The sequence below is a fragment of the Mobula hypostoma genome, chromosome X2 (assembly GCF_963921235.1).
Source record: "Mobula hypostoma chromosome X2, sMobHyp1.1, whole genome shotgun sequence".
Taxonomy (NCBI): domain Eukaryota; kingdom Metazoa; phylum Chordata; class Chondrichthyes; order Myliobatiformes; family Myliobatidae; genus Mobula; species Mobula hypostoma.
The window spans coordinates 45,730,907-45,748,359 of record NC_086129.1 but is presented as its reverse complement, the minus strand read 5'-3'; the positions used below and the strand labels follow the sequence as shown (position 1 = coordinate 45,748,359).

General features: G+C 41.4%; 1 protein-coding gene across 1 annotated transcript in view; it reads right to left on the bottom strand.

Annotated features, from left to right (window-relative positions):
* dscaml1 (Down syndrome cell adhesion molecule like 1) overlaps positions 1–17,453 on the bottom strand; it is a 786,587-nt gene that overhangs the window by 281,071 nt on the left and 488,063 nt on the right. Inside the window, exon 11 of the mRNA XM_063038255.1 lies at positions 16,534–16,710. Within this exon, the coding sequence (XP_062894325.1) occupies positions 16,534–16,710 (177 nt within the window). The remainder of the gene's footprint in view (positions 1–16,533; positions 16,711–17,453) is intronic.

The window sequence follows — 17,453 nt, the reverse complement described above, 5'->3', positions numbered from 1 at the left end:
ACTAATCCTAATCAACTTCATTCATTCCAAACGCACATAAATTTTGCAATTTTGTTAATTTTATAACTTATAGTAATGTTTATGTCTTACAGTATATCGCTGCCGCAAAATGACAAAGTTCATGACATATGTCAGTGATAATAAACTTAATTCTTATTCAGAAATCATTCATTCCTGACCTATGGTAAAATCACTTCACAGACAGTTCTCAGGAATGGAAATATATTCTACACAATGTCTTGCTACAGTCCAGAATGTACTTCCTGAGAGGGTCTAATCCCGTTGTCCTAGAAGGATACATAGGGTATAATTTAAACAGAATATTTACGTGATTTACAGTAAGAGCCAACAGAAGCCTGATGGACTGAGTGGCCTTCTGTTGTGCTGTGATATTCTCCATTTCCAGTTTTAACAATTTTTACCTTTATATCAACAAAATTAACCAAAATCCCATTAAAACCTTCACACTCATAGCTTGATGATTAAAAATCGATTGTATCCAGCACTGTGAATTAGCAACACTGCAAATTGACCATCATGAAGTTCTTTGATGCAACTGGAATAGGAATTCATGGAGGAACCCATGACAAGCAACTCCATCCATCTCAGGAAGATTCAGAATAACAGTATGTATACTCAGACTCCACTACTCTACTACTTTTGGCATGAATATGCCACTTGCTGGTCCACAAACCTAAATCTAAAGCACTCAACTATAATGTATGTACATGGGGAGATTCAGCAGATCAGGTAGCATCTATAGAAAGGAATAAAGAGTTGACATTTCAGGTTGAAATGAGTCCTGACCTGAACAGATATTGCCTGACCTGATGAGATCCTCCAGCACTTTGTGTTTGTTGTTCTGGATTTCCAGGATCTATAGAATTGCATGCTTATCTAAGGACATTTCCTGCTTTACATTTCCTAACCTGTGAGACGCTATTTTACAGCTTACATCTATGCTGATGAAAATATGTTCTATAAATAAAGCTGTTTCATCAGTCTATTGTTCAAGAGCTTTCCTCAGCCTGAATATACTGTAATATGGAACTGTAGTAGTGAATAAACAGTGTATTAGGGAGAAATCAATGTCTATCTGTGTTTCATTACAAAGTGTTGTGGAAAATGCATGGCTATTAATGGGCGCTAATTGGCGTAAGAAACAAATGACCCCTAAGCACCAAATCAATATGAAATTTACAATCACAGCACCACTATTGACAATTAAGAAATGCACTGTCCCTTAGCCAACAACTTGCTAATCAATCTCAGATCAATTTCTTAAATCAAGAATCAACCACCCGGTGACTTCTGCAAGTGGGTACTATAGGTCATTTATAAATCAGGAAAAGGATTATGACATTGGTCAAATTGGAACAAATACTGCACTGTATCAGGGATCATTGAATCTTGGTCTGCTGATTTATATTAATACACAGCCTAAGGAAAAGAGCAAAGGAGAAGACTACTGAGCCCCTCAATTAGATTAAGGCTGATTAATTCTACTCATCTAACGTTGCTTCTGTATCCTTACCTATCTAGAACTGAGCCAAGACAATTCTGACATTTTCAGCTGACATTCTGATCTGAAGTTTGATAGCATTGTATAATTGTTATTTTCCCTGGAGTTTAACTTTATTATGTTTGTTTGTATTTATATATAATTATCTATAGACATATAATTGTTCAGTGTGTTTTTCACCGGTTGAAGCTGTCTTTATATATCTTTCTGGAAATGAAGTTTCAGTGGCAGGTATCACATTTCTTTGCATTTCTGGTCAGATGCTAAATGCATTTCATTGGCTTTGTATCTGTACTCGGCACAATGACAATAAAGTTGAATCTAATCTAATCTAATCTAATCTAATTTAATTACTTGAATAGGGGCTACCTTTTCGGTTAATTTAGGCAATGGAATTCAAATGGAATGTGCATTATCAGCAGTCTGGTATAAGAGGACCAGACTACATTGGCTCTCTCTTTTTCCCCTCTTCTGTTCTTTCTTCACTCTCCAGGGCGCAGGCCTGAGCAAGGTTGTATGGAAGACCGGCAGTTACCCATGCTGCAAGTCTCCCCTCTCCACAACACCAATGTTGTCCAAGGGAAGGGCAAGGGCCAATACAGCTTGGCACCAGTGTCGTCGCAGGGCACTGTGTGGTTAAGTGCCTTGCTCAAGAACACAACACGCTGCCTCGGCTGGGGCTCGAACTCACGACCTTCAGATCACTAGTTGAATGCCTTAACCACTTGGCCACGTGCCCACTACAAAATATATCTTCATGGTTTTTACACTCTCTGGGTATGAGCAATCCCCTCCACTAACTTTTGACTTGTGTTTTGGTTGGGTACATGCTTCATTGCAGAAGATGGAAAGCGAATTCCTGAGCCTGGGGTGGTGAATGATGGCCCTCTCATCGATGCTGCTCTCCAGTGTTCGCTTCCTGGAAGAGAAGTTGGATTGCCTTTGTGTGCGGCTGACCCAGCACGAGATGAGGAGTGCATGCTGTGGCTCCAGGACAATCTTCAGGCCATGGCAATCAGGGACTTAAGCTAATATTATTTTTGCAATTGTATGTGCTATTGTAAATACATGTGCTGTGTGCTGTATGTGACTACTACCCCGGGGGAACGCTGCTTCGTTTAGCTGTATACATGTGTACGGTTGAGTGTCATATTAATTAAACTTGAACTTGAAGTTGAAGGAGGCTAGAGGTCAAACTATGGAGAGGCAGCAATGATTCATGGTGTTTATTCAGGAAGGTATCTAAAGGAGCTCCACTGCCCACTGTTGACTAGCTTTCTGCAAAAGAATGGAATCTTTGAAATGCTAAGCCAGGCAGTTAGAGCTCCCACAAGTACCTCAAGTCAGAAACCCCTTAACTCACTGTCACAGCTATTTACACAGACTTGTAACAGGTCCTAACCTGACACTATTTGTTTGTGGTATAATATCAGCTCTCTTCCAATTTCAAAAGACCCTTCAAATGAAAAGAGAAAATAATTATGGACTGAGGATTTTTTTTTCCTGCTTAATCTCTTAAAAGAGACTAGGGAAAGGGATTACTGTTTGTGAGCCACAGATAACACATTCAAAGGGAAGCTCTAACACTGCTGTGTGTGGTAGCAGCAAGTTCAGCAAGCTACAACTTCAAAGGTTGCTGAATTACAGGAAATGTTAATGGGATTATATCATTTTATCTATTTTGCTCCATCTGTGTATATGAGACTAATCAGGTTACCGAATGATTTGCACCTGTTGTCTCTGTTCTACAGTACACGTGTAATTATAATGGACAATTCTCTGCTCCTACTCATGACGATCAAAATCCAATCAGCTACTTTCTTTCAACCATTCAGTTCTTAAACCATCCAGTGCAACTCTAATCACCACAGTTTACATCGCTATGATCCCTTTGCACTAAAATGGACTTAGTTTCTTTTTGTTCTAATTGTGTTCTTTCTTGGGAAAATCATGTCTAATTTGTTATATTTTTATTTTACTTTATTTAGAAATACAGGCCCTACCGGCTCAATGAGCCCGAGCTGCCCAATTACACCCATTTGACCAATTAACCTACTAACCCGTACATCTTTGGAATGTGGGAGGAAACAGGAGCACCCAGAGGAAACCCACACAGTCACAGGGAGGACGTACAAACTCCTTACGGACAGAGCCTGGAATTGAACCCTGTTTGTTGGCACTGTAATAGCATTACGCTACCATGCTGCCCCATGTATAATTGTATATAATTTAAGTCTCACTTATGTTTTTCTTGTGAATGCTGCTTGGATCTGATCAGGTTTACGAAGGTTGGTAGTTGAACATCAGCCCAAGAGAGTGCAGGAATGGTCCTGTTTAGAGATAAGTTGGGTGACGGGATGACACAGCAGTTCCTGGTATTGTTGTAAGTTTGATCCTAGCTTCTGGTGCTGTCCCTATGGAGTATACACCTCATTCCCTGCGACTGTGTCAGTTTCCCTCAGCGTTCCAGTTTCCCTACACATCTCAAAAAAGTACAGGAGGATAAACTGCTTCTGTAAATTACCACTGAGTAACTGGCAAAGGAATTATAAACCTCACAGACTCAGTATCGGTGTCATTTTACTGATATGACACTGAACCAAAATCAGGAGGATAATAAAGATATCCTGGTAACATTTTGGAATAGAGCAGAAGTGAATCTGGTTTTCTGACCAGGAATATCATCAGAACACTCACCCCTTCACTGTTTGCAGGGTATCTGCTTTGTGAATGTTTCTGATTGCTTTCTTACATTACAGCAGTGAGCAAAGTTTACAAAAATATTTAAAAGTCACTACAGAAATGCAAATTTATCTTCTCCTATGTTAGGTCAGAAAAGAAAAATTTTGGCTCAAGTTTATTTCTTCAGTGAACCTTTCTGCAGTTCTAATTCACATTTCCCTGTGAACTTTACCCATGCATAATTTTAAGGTGATTGGAGAAAAGTATAGTTTTTTTTAAACACAGAGAGCACTAAGTGCATGGAACCCTCAGCCAGGCGTGATGAAAAAAGGCACATATATTTGGGACATTTAAGAGACTCTTAGAGGGGCACATGGATGATTAAAAAAATGGAAGGCTATGTGATAGGGAAGATTTAAATTGACCTTGGAGAAGGTGAAAGGGTGAGCACATCATCATGGGCCACGATCAATGTTTCTCATGATCTTATACACCTCTGTCAGGGCACCTCTCATCCTCCGTCGCTCCAAGGAGAAAAGGCCGAGTTCACTCAACCTATTCTCATAAGGCATGCTCCCCAATTCAGGCAGCATCCTTGTAAATCTCCTCTGCACTCTTTCTATGGTTTCCACATCCTTCCTGTAGTGAGGTGACCAGAACTGAGCACAGTATTCCAAGTGGGGTCTGACCAGGGTCCTAGATAGCTGTAAAATTACCTCTGGGCTCTTGAACTCAATTCCACGGTTGATGAGGGCCAATACACCGTATGCCTTCTTAACCACACAGTCAACCTGCGCAGCAGCTTTGAGTGTCCTATGGACTCGGACCCCAAGATCCCTCTGATCCTCCACACTGCAAAGAGTCTTAGCATTAATACTATATTCTGCCATCATATTTGACCTACCAAAATGAACCACCTCACACTTATCTGGGTTGAACTCCATCTGCCACTTCTCAGCCCAGTTTTGCATCCTATCAATGTCCCATTGTAACCTCTGACAGCCCTCCACACTATCCACAATCAGCAAATTACTAACCCACTTCTCCACTTCCTCATCCAGCTCATTTATAATAACCACGAAGAAAAGGGGTCCCAGAACAGATCCCCGAGGGACTCCACTGGTCACCGACCTCCATGCGGAATATGATCCGTCTACAACCATTCTTTGCCTTTTGTGGGCAAGCCAGTTCTGGGTCCACAAAGCAATGTCCCCTTGGATCCCATGCCTCCTTACTTTCTGAATAAGCTTTGCATGGGGTACCTTATCAAATGCCTTGCTGAAATCCATATACACTACATCTACTGCTCTACCTTCATCAATGTGTTTAGTCACATCCTCAAAAAATTCAATCAGGCTCGTAAGGCATGACCTGCCTTTGACAAAGCCATGCTGATTATTTCTAATCATATTATGCTTCTCCAAATGTTCATAAATCCTGCCTCTCAGGATCTTCTCCATCAACTTACCGACCACTGAAGTAAGACTCACTGGTCTATAATTTCTTGGGCTATCTCTACTCCCTCTCTTGAATAAAGGAACAACATCCGCAACTCTCCAATCCTCTGGAACCTCTCCCATCCCCATTGATGATGCAAAGATCATCGCCAGAGGCTCAGCAATCTCCTGCACTTCAGAACTTTACTCAGGATCAAACTGGATGGCAAGGTTGGGAACAATCTAGTTCAGTTTTAGACAGTTGCCAAGGGAAAGGAATGGAGCACTTCAGAGACAAAACTGATTCAACCTTGCAGGGACAACCAACCAGGAACAGGAGGAAGAAAGAGGGAAGACCATTCACCATGTAATAGCACAGCAACTCCTTTACTCTCTTAGAAGTTTGTGCAGATTTGGCATATCATCTGAAACTTTGACAAACTTCTGTAGATGTGTAGTGGAGAGTATACTAACTGATTGCATCACCCCTGCTGTAGCCCACTTCTGGAGGTCCAAGACGTTGACTTCTACAAAGAAGGGATCCGTATGCTCCACGACCGCTGGACTAAGTGTGTAAATGTAGGAAAAATAAATGTGCCTAGGTTTTCTAAGATTGACTCCTTCCACCTTAGGCCACGAACTTATCAATCACCCCTCGTACAGTGATGAGGGTAAAACAGCAGGATGGTGAAGAGTATTGCAGTGGTGCAAAACGAAATGCTGAGGTGACAGTAATGGAAGAGGTAGACTTAGGATTGGGAAATGAATCTCAAAGTTCAAAGTAATTTTATTTATCGAAGTACATATATGTCACCATATACTGTATAAATTACCCTGAGATTCATTTTCTTGCAGGCATACTCAATAAATCCAAGAAACACAACAGAAACACAAAGACTGTACCCAAGAGGAAGGACAACCAATGTGCAAAAGACAATAAACTGTGCAAATACAAAATAATAATAAATAAAGCAATAAATATCGAGAACATGAGATGAAGAGTCCTTGAAAGTAAATCCATAGGCTGTGGGAACAGTTCAGTGTTGGGTGAGTGAAGTTGAATGAAGTTATCCCCACTGGTTCAAGAGCCTGATGGTTGAGGGGTAATAGCTGTTCCTGAACCTGGTGGTGTGAGTCCTGAGGCTCTTATTACTTCTTCCTGATGGCAGCAGTGAGAAGAGAGCATGGCCTGGGTGGTGTGGGTGGTGGGGGTCCCTGATGATGGATGATGCTTTCCTGTGACAATGCTCTCTATAGATGTGCTCAAAAGGGTTGTATATGGTCACATAGATGGACCTCGATAATAAATTTACTTTGAACCTTGAAGGCTTGGCAGTACCATCGGGAAGGGGATCTGAAAAGAGGTGACTGATTCAGAAGTGTTGGCCCGAACCACTCTTGAAATGACTGGCTCTCATTTTCAGACTCTGCCCCCCTCTTGCATTAGACTCAACAATGGAAGAAAATATTTCTGATAGCAGTGGGGAAAGTGGTATTCTGGATTTCTTCCAATCACGACATCACTGAGCAGACATGGCCTCGGGGCTCATCCCAGCCTCAAGACTGCATCTTGGTTGGGCTACGCTCCCTTCGTACCGAATACCAACTCAGGTTTTATGCTCAGAGCTCTTACACTTTCGTCAGATTCAAGAACAGTGAAGCAGGAGTGAGATATTTGGCTTGTTCCACTCCACTGAGACCTAGTTCATTTACGTGTCATTTCTTTAAACCCCTTCATACCCCTGGTTAACACAAATCTATCAATGTCAGATTTCATATTATTGACTGATCTAGCATCAACTGTCTTGTTGCAGTTTGTCAATACCAAACAACTAGACTCTGAAAACTTGAACTCTTTCCTCAATCATACCTTATTTACTTATGCACAAGGAGTACAGCATGGCCCCTGTCACCAAACTGGTCTAAAGTCCAAACAGAGGAATTAACATTTTTATGCAGAATTGACTAGAGGATACAGATATTGACCAATTGGTAACCTTGTTTGCGTAATTCCTTATTTGTGTGATTGATCATCATTCACAATGCAGGTTTAAAACTCAAGAGAAACTACAAGCTGATACTCTGACGTTAGAAAATAATTGTTCCCAAGTTGGTGTGTGCCTTGTATCCGTTGATTACATTCTTATCTTGGGTCAGCATGCCAAAGGTTTCAGTCCCCTACTGTACAAAGGGAAGCTATACCCTTCAAAGACCTGTCTTGCCTGGGGTGACTGTACACTATCTGTAAACTATCCTTGCCCGGACATTATCCTAACCTTTGCCTTGCTGCAACTTCTACAGGTTTCAACCTGAATCATTGTTAATTCTTCTCCCTCCCTCTGCCCCATACATGCTGCTTGACCATCCAAGTTCCTCTAGCAGATTGTGTTTTGATTGACTGCCATCAGCTTCACCATCCTCTGTATTTCCTAACCATTCTTGAAAGGAATGGAAACACGAGGAAATCTGCAGATGCTGGAATTTCAAGCAACACACATAAAAGTTGCTGGTGAACGCAGCAGGCCAGGCAGCATCTCTAGGAAGAGGTACAGTCGATGTTAACCTCTTCCTAGAGAAGCTGAAAGGAATGGATCTTATTTTCAGTCTCTATCGCCCAGACAAACTCAACAATCAAAGGAAATAGTTTCTATTTATCCTCATCAATTCTCCCTAATGTCTTTAAACCCACCAAATAATCCCTCATCCTTCCCAACTTCAAATCTGTGCAATACACGTTGGTTTCTTTCACTGGTCACAAAAAAAATCAGTGTTACCTTTTGTAGAACTCCCCACAGAAGTGTGGAAATTGCAGCAATATAAGGGTTAAAATGTAGTGCTCACCAAACAGAGCACAGCCACTTTGTACGTCTTCCTCTGTGTGAAAGCTCACTAAGACAACAGTAAAGATGATAAGCTGACAGAGATAGTGTACAGACGTGGTGCAGTCACCCAGGCTGAACATGGCCCTTGAAAGCCTAACTCACGTACAGCCTTTCCGCTCAAGCCTGGGAACCAAGGTCACCGAGCATGCCAAGACTAGATAAAGATGCAAATAAAAGATTCTAGGAAAACACTTACTCCTGAACAGTTATTTTACAAATTCTCAAGTATTATTGGCCTTTAACAGACTGATTTAATTGATCAACATCTGAAATACGTATTATGATTGGTACTTAAATATGCAAATGATATACAACTAGTCAATTTCTGTATAAAAATGAAATTTCTCTGTTCAAACTTCAAAACAATGTGGTGTCAGGGGACATGTTGTTCTTCTTGTGCTCAAGTAAATGAAGTGTGATTGAGGAACGAGTGTGAGTTTGCAGACTCCAATTAATTAGCGATGGCAGAGGAAACTTGCCTGAATAATATTATTTTAAAAATGTAATTAAACCCATGCCAGTGTAAATGACATTTTCTTAAATCTATGCTTTACTTCTTCCAAGGCCAATATATCTTTCTCAGAACTGATTACATTACTTCAGGTATGGTGTCATTTAGAGTCTAAATAGATACAGTATGATTTCTAGTCCCTTGTACATATGTAGTTCCCTGGATGTAAAAGCCAGAAATTATACCAACAAATCAAGCTGGACAATAAAGGCTTGTCAAAGGCTGACACAAAATTCAATATAAATACAGGTGAACTGTCGCCCACCATCAAGAAATGAAACAATTACATTTCTGTCGATGTGGATACATTCGTATTATGCATGTGACCCTCAGTACTGTGGTGGCTACTGGAGCACTTCCCTAAAGAGGTCAGTTGGGATCCAATCATGAATTTAAATCCAATTATTGAAATAAATTTGGAATAAAATGCATAGCAATAAAGGTGACTATCAAATTCTCAGGTTGTCCCATCAGATGCACCAAAGTTTCTTTGGGGGGGAAATCTGCAAAACCCCATCCATTCTGGTCTATAAATAAGTTCAGACTAACTATACTCATTGATTCGTAGCAAAACACACAAAATGCTTAAGGGACTCAATACGTCAGGCAGCACCAATAGAGAGGAATAAAGAGTTGATGTTTCAGGCTGAAACCCTTCATCAGGACTGGCCCTTCCGTACTGGATGCAGTGATTCAGATCAACGGGTTTACTATATACCGTCAGGATAGATCTATAGAGTCTCTCAAAAGCAGAGGTGGAGGAGTATGCCTCATGATCAACTCTTCTTGGTGCACAAATATATCAGTGCTGTCCCAATTCTGCTCACCAGACCATATATAACCATATAACCATATAACAATTACAGCATGGAAACAGGCCATCTTGGCCCTTCTAGTCCATGCTGAACTCTTACTCTCACCCAGTCCCACCGATCTGCACTCACCCCATAACCCGCCATTCCTTTCCTGTCTATATAGTTGTCCAATTTACCTTTAAACGACAACATCGAACCTGCCTCAACCACTTCTTCTAGAAGCTCGTTCCACACAGCTACCACTCTCTGAGTAAAGAAGTTCCCCCTCATGTTACTCCTAAACTTTTGTCCTTTAACTCTCAACTCATGTCCTCTTGTTTGAATCTCTCCCACTCTCAATGGAAAAAGCCCATCCACATCAACTTTATCTATCCCCCTCATAATTTTAAATACCTCTATCAAGTCCCCCCCTCAACCTTCTACGTTGCAAAGAATAAAGACCCAACTTGTTCAACCTTTCTCTGTAACTTGGGTGATGAAACCCAGGTAACATTCTAGTAAACCTTCTCTGTACTCTCTCTATTTTCTTGACATCTTTCCTGTAATTTGGTGACCAAAACTGTACACAATACTCCAAATTTGGCCTCACCAATGCCTTGTACAATTTCAACATTACATCCCAACTCCTATACTCAATGCTCTGATTTATAAAGGCCAGCATACCAAAAGCTTTCTTCACCACCCTATCCACATGAGATTCCACCTTCAGGGAGCTATGCACCATTATTCCTAGATCCCTCTGTTCTACTGCATTCTTCAATGCCCTACCATTTATCATGTATGTCCTATTTTGATTAGTCCTACCAAAATGTAACACCTCACAGCTAGACCTGGAATATCTGGCAGTAAAGTGCACGAAACAACACACCCTAACACCTTCACCATTGTTCTGGGAAATTTTAACCAGGCAAGTCTGAAAAAATCACTAAGCAATTACCATCAACAGATCACTTGCAATACCAGAGGAAACAACACAGTGGACCATTGTTACACCACCATCCAGAATGCCTACCGTGCTATTCCACACCCTCACTTTGGGAAGTCTGATCACCTAGCTGTACTTCTACTCCCTGAGTATAGGCAGAGACTGAAGACTGCAACACCAGCAGTGAGGACCAAGAAGGTATGGACAAGGGAAGCACAGGAGCGTCTACAGGACTGCTTTGAATCGATGGACTGGACTGTATTCAGGGGTTCATCTTCGAACCTGGATGAGTATGTTGCAGTTGTTGCTGACTTCATTAAAACCTGTGTGGATAAGTGTGTGCCTACAAAGACTTACTGTACATTCCCAAACCAAAAGCCATGGATGAACCAGGAGGTATGTCATCTGCTGAAGGCCAGATCTATGGTATTCAAGTCTGGCAACCCAGGCCTGTACCAGAAAACCAGGTATGATTTGAGGAAGGCTATTTCAAGAACGAAGTGATAATAAACCTGATTCTTAGTCTGAAGGTGGAGGGTGGGGGAAGTGAAGAAGCCAGAATAGGAAAGTGGGGGAGGGGAAGATGTACAACTGAAAGGTGATAATTGAAACCAGGTGAGGACAAAGGTGTGGGGGGGGGGTGGTTTCGGGGAGAGGAGATGAAGTGAGAAGCTGGGAGATGATAGGGCTGAAGGAGGAGGAATCTGATAGGAGAGGAGTGTGGGCCATTGGAGAAAGGGAAGGAGGAGGGGACCAGAGGGAGGTGATAGGTGGGAGAGGAGAAGATAAGGGATAAGAGGGGACCCTAGAATGGGGAACAGAAAAAAGAGAACAGGAAGCAGGAGATATTATTGGATCCTCAACTACCTTAAGAAATGAGAACACAACCTTACGCGTTATTGAAGGCATCTCAGGAAGACTGGATCTATCATTAAAGACCGTCACTACCTTGGACACATCCTCTAAACATTACTACTACCAGGAAGGAGGTACAAGAGTCTGAAGACTGACACTTAGTGTTTTAAGAACAGCTTCTTCCCCTCCACCATCAGATTAGTGAACTGTCCGTGAAACCATGAAAATTCTCATTATTCCTCTTCTCCACTATTTATTTATTTTGTAACTTATAGTCCACAAAACAACAAATTTCATAACATATGTCAGTGATAATAAACCTGATTCTGATTCTGACATAGCAAATCACTTGGGGACAATTAGAAATAGATTCTTCTAACTTATGACTGATGTCCAGCTTCCACGAATTGATAAATAAAAAGGAAATCTGTCCACACTTTTATCACATTATGCTTCTTTTAAATACAATGTGATTCAGTTACAATTTTGCTTAGAATAAAAGCCACAACCAGTCATCCCTAGGTTAGATAACTACAGTCAGAAAATACTTGAACAACTTACATTGGTGTTGGCAGAAATGGGAACTGTGCAATAATTATGTTGTTGGAAGTCTCACAATGGAAAATTTCAACGCTGCCAATTTGGAACACAATCTTGTTTCCATAGATGCTGCCTGACCTGCTGAGTGTTTTCAGCTTTTTCTTCTTTTATTACACCCAAAAATGAATTTTGTACTGTTGTCATTGCTCCATTGTCAAATGTCTTAATTGTTCATCACTTCCCATAGACAGCAGTGAGAATAATAATAGGTTAATGGTAAAGTGATTGTGGGAGCAGAATCAATAACAGCTTTCAGTTAGGAAACTGGTTTACTTTCTTGAAAAAATAAAAAAAATATGGGTAAGGAGTGGGAGGGGGGACTAAAGCATTAAGTCTCAGACTGCCAGGTTCAAAAATAGATATTTCCCTTCAACCATTCAGTTCTTAAACCAACTGGTGCAACCCATATCAGAACTTAACAAGAAACTGCAGAGTTCTGATCACATCTCAGCACAACTCAGGAAACATCCTCCCTTCTATGGACTCTGTCTACACTTCTCACTGACTCAGTCAAGCAGCCAGTATCATCAAAGACTCTACCCACCACAGACAGCCTCTCTTCTCCCTCTCCCACTGGACAGAAGATACAAAACCCTGAAAGCACATACCGCCAGGTTCAAGGACAGCTTCTATCCCACTTTTATCAGACTCTGGAATGGATCTCTTTTATGGTAAGATGGACTCTGGCCTCACAATCTGCCTAGTAATGATTTGGCACTTGATTGTTTACGTGCTCTGCACTCTTGGTAGCTTTTACACTTTATTCTGCATTGTTGTTGTATTACCTTATTCTAGTCACAAGTGCAATGCACTGTGTAATAATTTGATCTGTATGAACAGTATGCAAGACAAGTTTTACACTGTCTTGGTACCTGTAACAGTAATAATAAGCAGTCAAGAGGATTTGGCAGATGATCACAATTCAGGATAGGCTGCTTACCAAAAGAGGACATCTGTGTAAATGTTGAGATTTCATGTCTCCTGTGTCTTGGTAGCATGTAGACGTAATTATTCTAGTATCATAATTAGGGGGCTGGATGTAGGAACCACACATCTGTGCTGTGCGTTTATTATGGTAACTAGTTACATGAGTGGGGTGCGTGGTAAAAACAAAGGGAATAAGTTACGTATTCATGCTTTGTTCACTGCAGTTTGTAGCTTGGGATCGGTGGAGGTCATATCTTTGATGACCACTGTGATGACGCTCAATAATGCTTAATTGCATGTTTGCTAATTACTAATAAAGGATCTAAATAGGGAATTCAGCTGGAGCAATCATTGGAGCTCTGGGCGTGTCACACAAGTATAACAACTCCATCTGGGGTTGCAGGCTGGCAGCAATTGTTTTGCTTTGATTTTGGATCAATTTTTGACCACTACAAATACCACTATCTCAGTATAAACCTGATTCTGATATGTAAGTTATACATATTCTTTACAAGAAAGAAAGCAATTTGAACAGAAAGAAAACAAAGTCCATTGTAGTGCAAAGTGGTCATGGTGTTGCTATACTGCGATAGTGGTATTTGTAGCGGCAGTACAAAGATATAAAATTGCTGTAAATACTGAAAAGGAGAAGATGGGTGGAGGGTAAGAAACTGCTTCTAAATTGTTGAGTGTGGGTTGTCAGGTTTCCTGTATCTTCTCCCTGATTGCAGAGGACATGTTCTGGATGGTGAGGGTCCTTATTGATGGATACTGCCTTCTTGAGACATCGCCTCTTGAACATGTTACGTGCCTGTAATGTTGTTGCTAGTAACAATGTACTTGTGCTTATGACAATGAACTTGACATTCAACTTTTGATCAAACAGAGAACTCCATTTCAAATGCTGACAGCAAGGCTGATGGGCCAAATTGCCCTTTTTGTGCCCCATCATCTTGTCTCATTTTGGTGCGGTCAGCAGAGAGAGAGATATTGCTCGGGGCACAGGGAGAACTCTTTCAAATGAATGAGATTTGTCAGAGATGGAGGTGCAAGTAAATGATCAACTTCCCTATGCCTTGCCTGTGTTTTAAGGACTTGTTTCTAGTTGTGATTTGTGTCTGTATTGAAGCAGCCACTAAGTCACTTTTGGCAGAGAGAGCTGCTGATTGATTACTCCGATACACCGACTGGATAGGGTTTTTTTTCATTGTGATCTGTGTGGCATTCCCACAGGAGCAAAATCAATCGTTTCTCATCCTTCAGTATGGATTACCTGCCTCTCTGTTGTTGTTGGAAACTTTACCCCTTCCTCCTCCCCCACCCAGACTCTTGTAAACATCGGTGTTCATGAGTCTTGTTAACTACTTCAATTTAGCAGCCTAATGAAATAGGAAATGACATTGTCTGGATTTTTAAAAACAACAGGAAAATAAGATAGAGGAAACAAGTAGAAGAGCAGGGTAGTCAAGACCAACACACACAAAATGCTGGAGGGGAAAAAGAATCGGAGGGCAGCAGAGATCACCGAGGGGAAACAGTGAGCAGGGGTTTAACTGAACTCCTGTCGAAGGCAAGATTTAAGGTAAGCATCCCTGGAAGAGACTTTGCAGTGTAGTAGTCCAGTCACAAACAACACACACAAAATGCAGCTGCCTTCCGACTCACCTTGTGCTTCTTCCTCCCCTCCCCCACCTTCTAACTCTGACCCCTCATCTTTTTTCCCTCCAGTCCTGATGAAGGGTCTAGGCCCAAAATGTCGACTGTACTCTTTTCTGTAGATGCTGCCTGGACTGCTGAGTTCCTCCAGCATTTTGTGTGTGTTGGTTGGATTTCCAGCACCTGCCGACTTTCTCTTTTTTGTGATTGAAATGTGTTGCATACATCAACAACCAACACAGTCTGAGGATGTGCTGGGTGCAACCCGTAATTGTCGTCATGTTTCTGGTGTCAATATAGTAAGCTTCCAACTCACTAACTCTAACTCATGTGTCTTTGGAATGTGGGCGAACTGGAGCACCCGGAGGAAACCCACACAGTCACAGGGAGAACATACAAGCTTGGGAATTGAATCCCGTTCTTACAGCTGGTGCTGAAAAGTTTATGCAACCTGTACTGAACAGCAGTCCAGTGAGAGAATGCAGTTTTAGAAGTTCTCCATCACACTCAAACATCTTTCACAAAGGAGTCCTTCATTGAGTTCAGTGGAAGAGAATGGCCACAAAGAATCAAATGTTTGCTTAGTTTTCAATTCAGTTTTAACTGTTTTGATGTGCTTTGTGTTCAGTTAAAAAAATTATGATAGCTTTTAACAGTTTCAAATACCTCAAATATTGTTGCTTTCTAGTTTTGAAGTTTTCGAAAGTTTAGACAGCTGGTTGAATGAGGAGGGGTTACTTTGAGCTCTTTTGGCAGGGCGTATTTTGCCTCTCCATACACTGCATGCTCCATGCTCACCCTGCCCTCCACCCATGGCACGGCACAGAGTGGCACTGTAGCATAATGGTTAGCAGCAGGCTTTACAGTGTCAGCTGTAAGATCAGGGTTTAATTTCCACTATTGCCCGTAAGGAGTTTGTACGTCCTCCCTGTGACCATGTGGCTTCCTCTCACATTCCAACGACATACCATTCGGGTTAGTGAGTTGTGGGCATGTATGTTGGCACTGGAAGCATGGCGATGCTTGTGGGCTGTCCCCAGTGCAATCCGTGCTGGTTTGATTTGACATAAATGGTGCATTTCACTGTATGTTTTGATGTACGTGTGACAAATCAAGCTAACCTTTATCACTCTATCTCATCACCACACCTCTGTGTGATTTCACTTACAACCTGGAAGGTTCTGTTGCCATGCATTGTTGAGGATTGAAATGGTTTCTTTGATCAAATAATTACCAGAGAATCTGTGTAAGTGTCAAGTTCAAGTCATCAGTTGCTGACAGTAAAGCTTTGACCATTATTTTTCTTTTGCAGGGATGCTGAAGAAATAAACAGTTTTTCTTCGTTGAATACAACAAATTGCTATGATCTGGATGCACAGCCTGAAAGCAAAATCAATGGTAATTTTTGATCGACATTCAGTTAGATACCTGAAAAAGAGAGATTCTCAAAGCTATAAACAAAAGGGTGGAAAATAAGATGGCCAAAACAGAAGCTCTTTCAAAGAGTAATCATAAACACATTTGGTAAATGGCCTTCTTCTTCACTGGTAAGTTCTGCCATAGTTAAAAACTGGAAATTGCTCTTTCAACTCTGTTATTAAGTGGTTTGTATTGATCAGGTTTTTGGAAGACAGTGTGTTAAACAATCATGTTCATTGACTTTCAAATGGGCTTTCAACATGCATGGATTTTGGAAAATATGGTCTAAAAGTAACTACTTACTCTTTACTGTAAGAAACATTGACTTGCTGATGTCGGTGCCAACTCCATTGCTTGCTTGGCAAAGGTAGTACCCAATATCTTCTTCTAAAACATGACGAATCAACAAGGAACCGTTAGCCAGGATCTGAATTCGACCTGTCAGTGGGACAGGGTGATACTGCTGAGGGTTTCCACTTCCTGCAAGGTATAAAGCCAATGATAATTCATGGAATTCAGAGGATTACTAAGACATACAATAAACAATAATCCTACCCAACAAACAAATTGAATTATGGCAAAGTTCTGCTGATCATCACATGTAGTCACTACTGAACTTATGTGCAATGAGCTTGGTGCTTATCCATTTCAATTTGACTTCATATTCCCATTCTTACATTTTGGTCCATGGCCTTCTCTACTACCATGATGAGGCCACACCCAGGCTGGAGGAGTAATACCTCATATTCCATCTGAATAACCTCCAACCTGATAACATGGACAATTCCTCCCCTCTTCCTCCTTTTCTCTTTTTCATTTACCATTCTTGTTACCCTCTTATTCCTTTTCTCCTCACCTGCCTATCACCTCCCTCTGGTGTCTCTCCTCCTGCCCTTTCTTCCATAGTCCACTCTCCTCACCTATTAGATTCCTCCTCCTTCAGCCCTTTACTATCCCCTCCCCTATCCACACAGCTCCCCCCTCACCTTGCATCACCTCTCGCCAGCTAGCTTGTGCTCCTTCCCCTCCCCCAACCTTCTTATTCTGGCTTCTACTGCCGCTTTCTTTCTAGTCCTGATGAAGGGTCTCAACCCAAAACGTCAACTATTTATTTCCCTCGATTGATGCTGCCTGACTTGCTGAGTTCCTCCAGCATTTTGCGTATCGCTCAAGATTTCCAGCGCCTGCAGAATCTCCTGTGTTTAAAAGAGCAGCAATGTTTC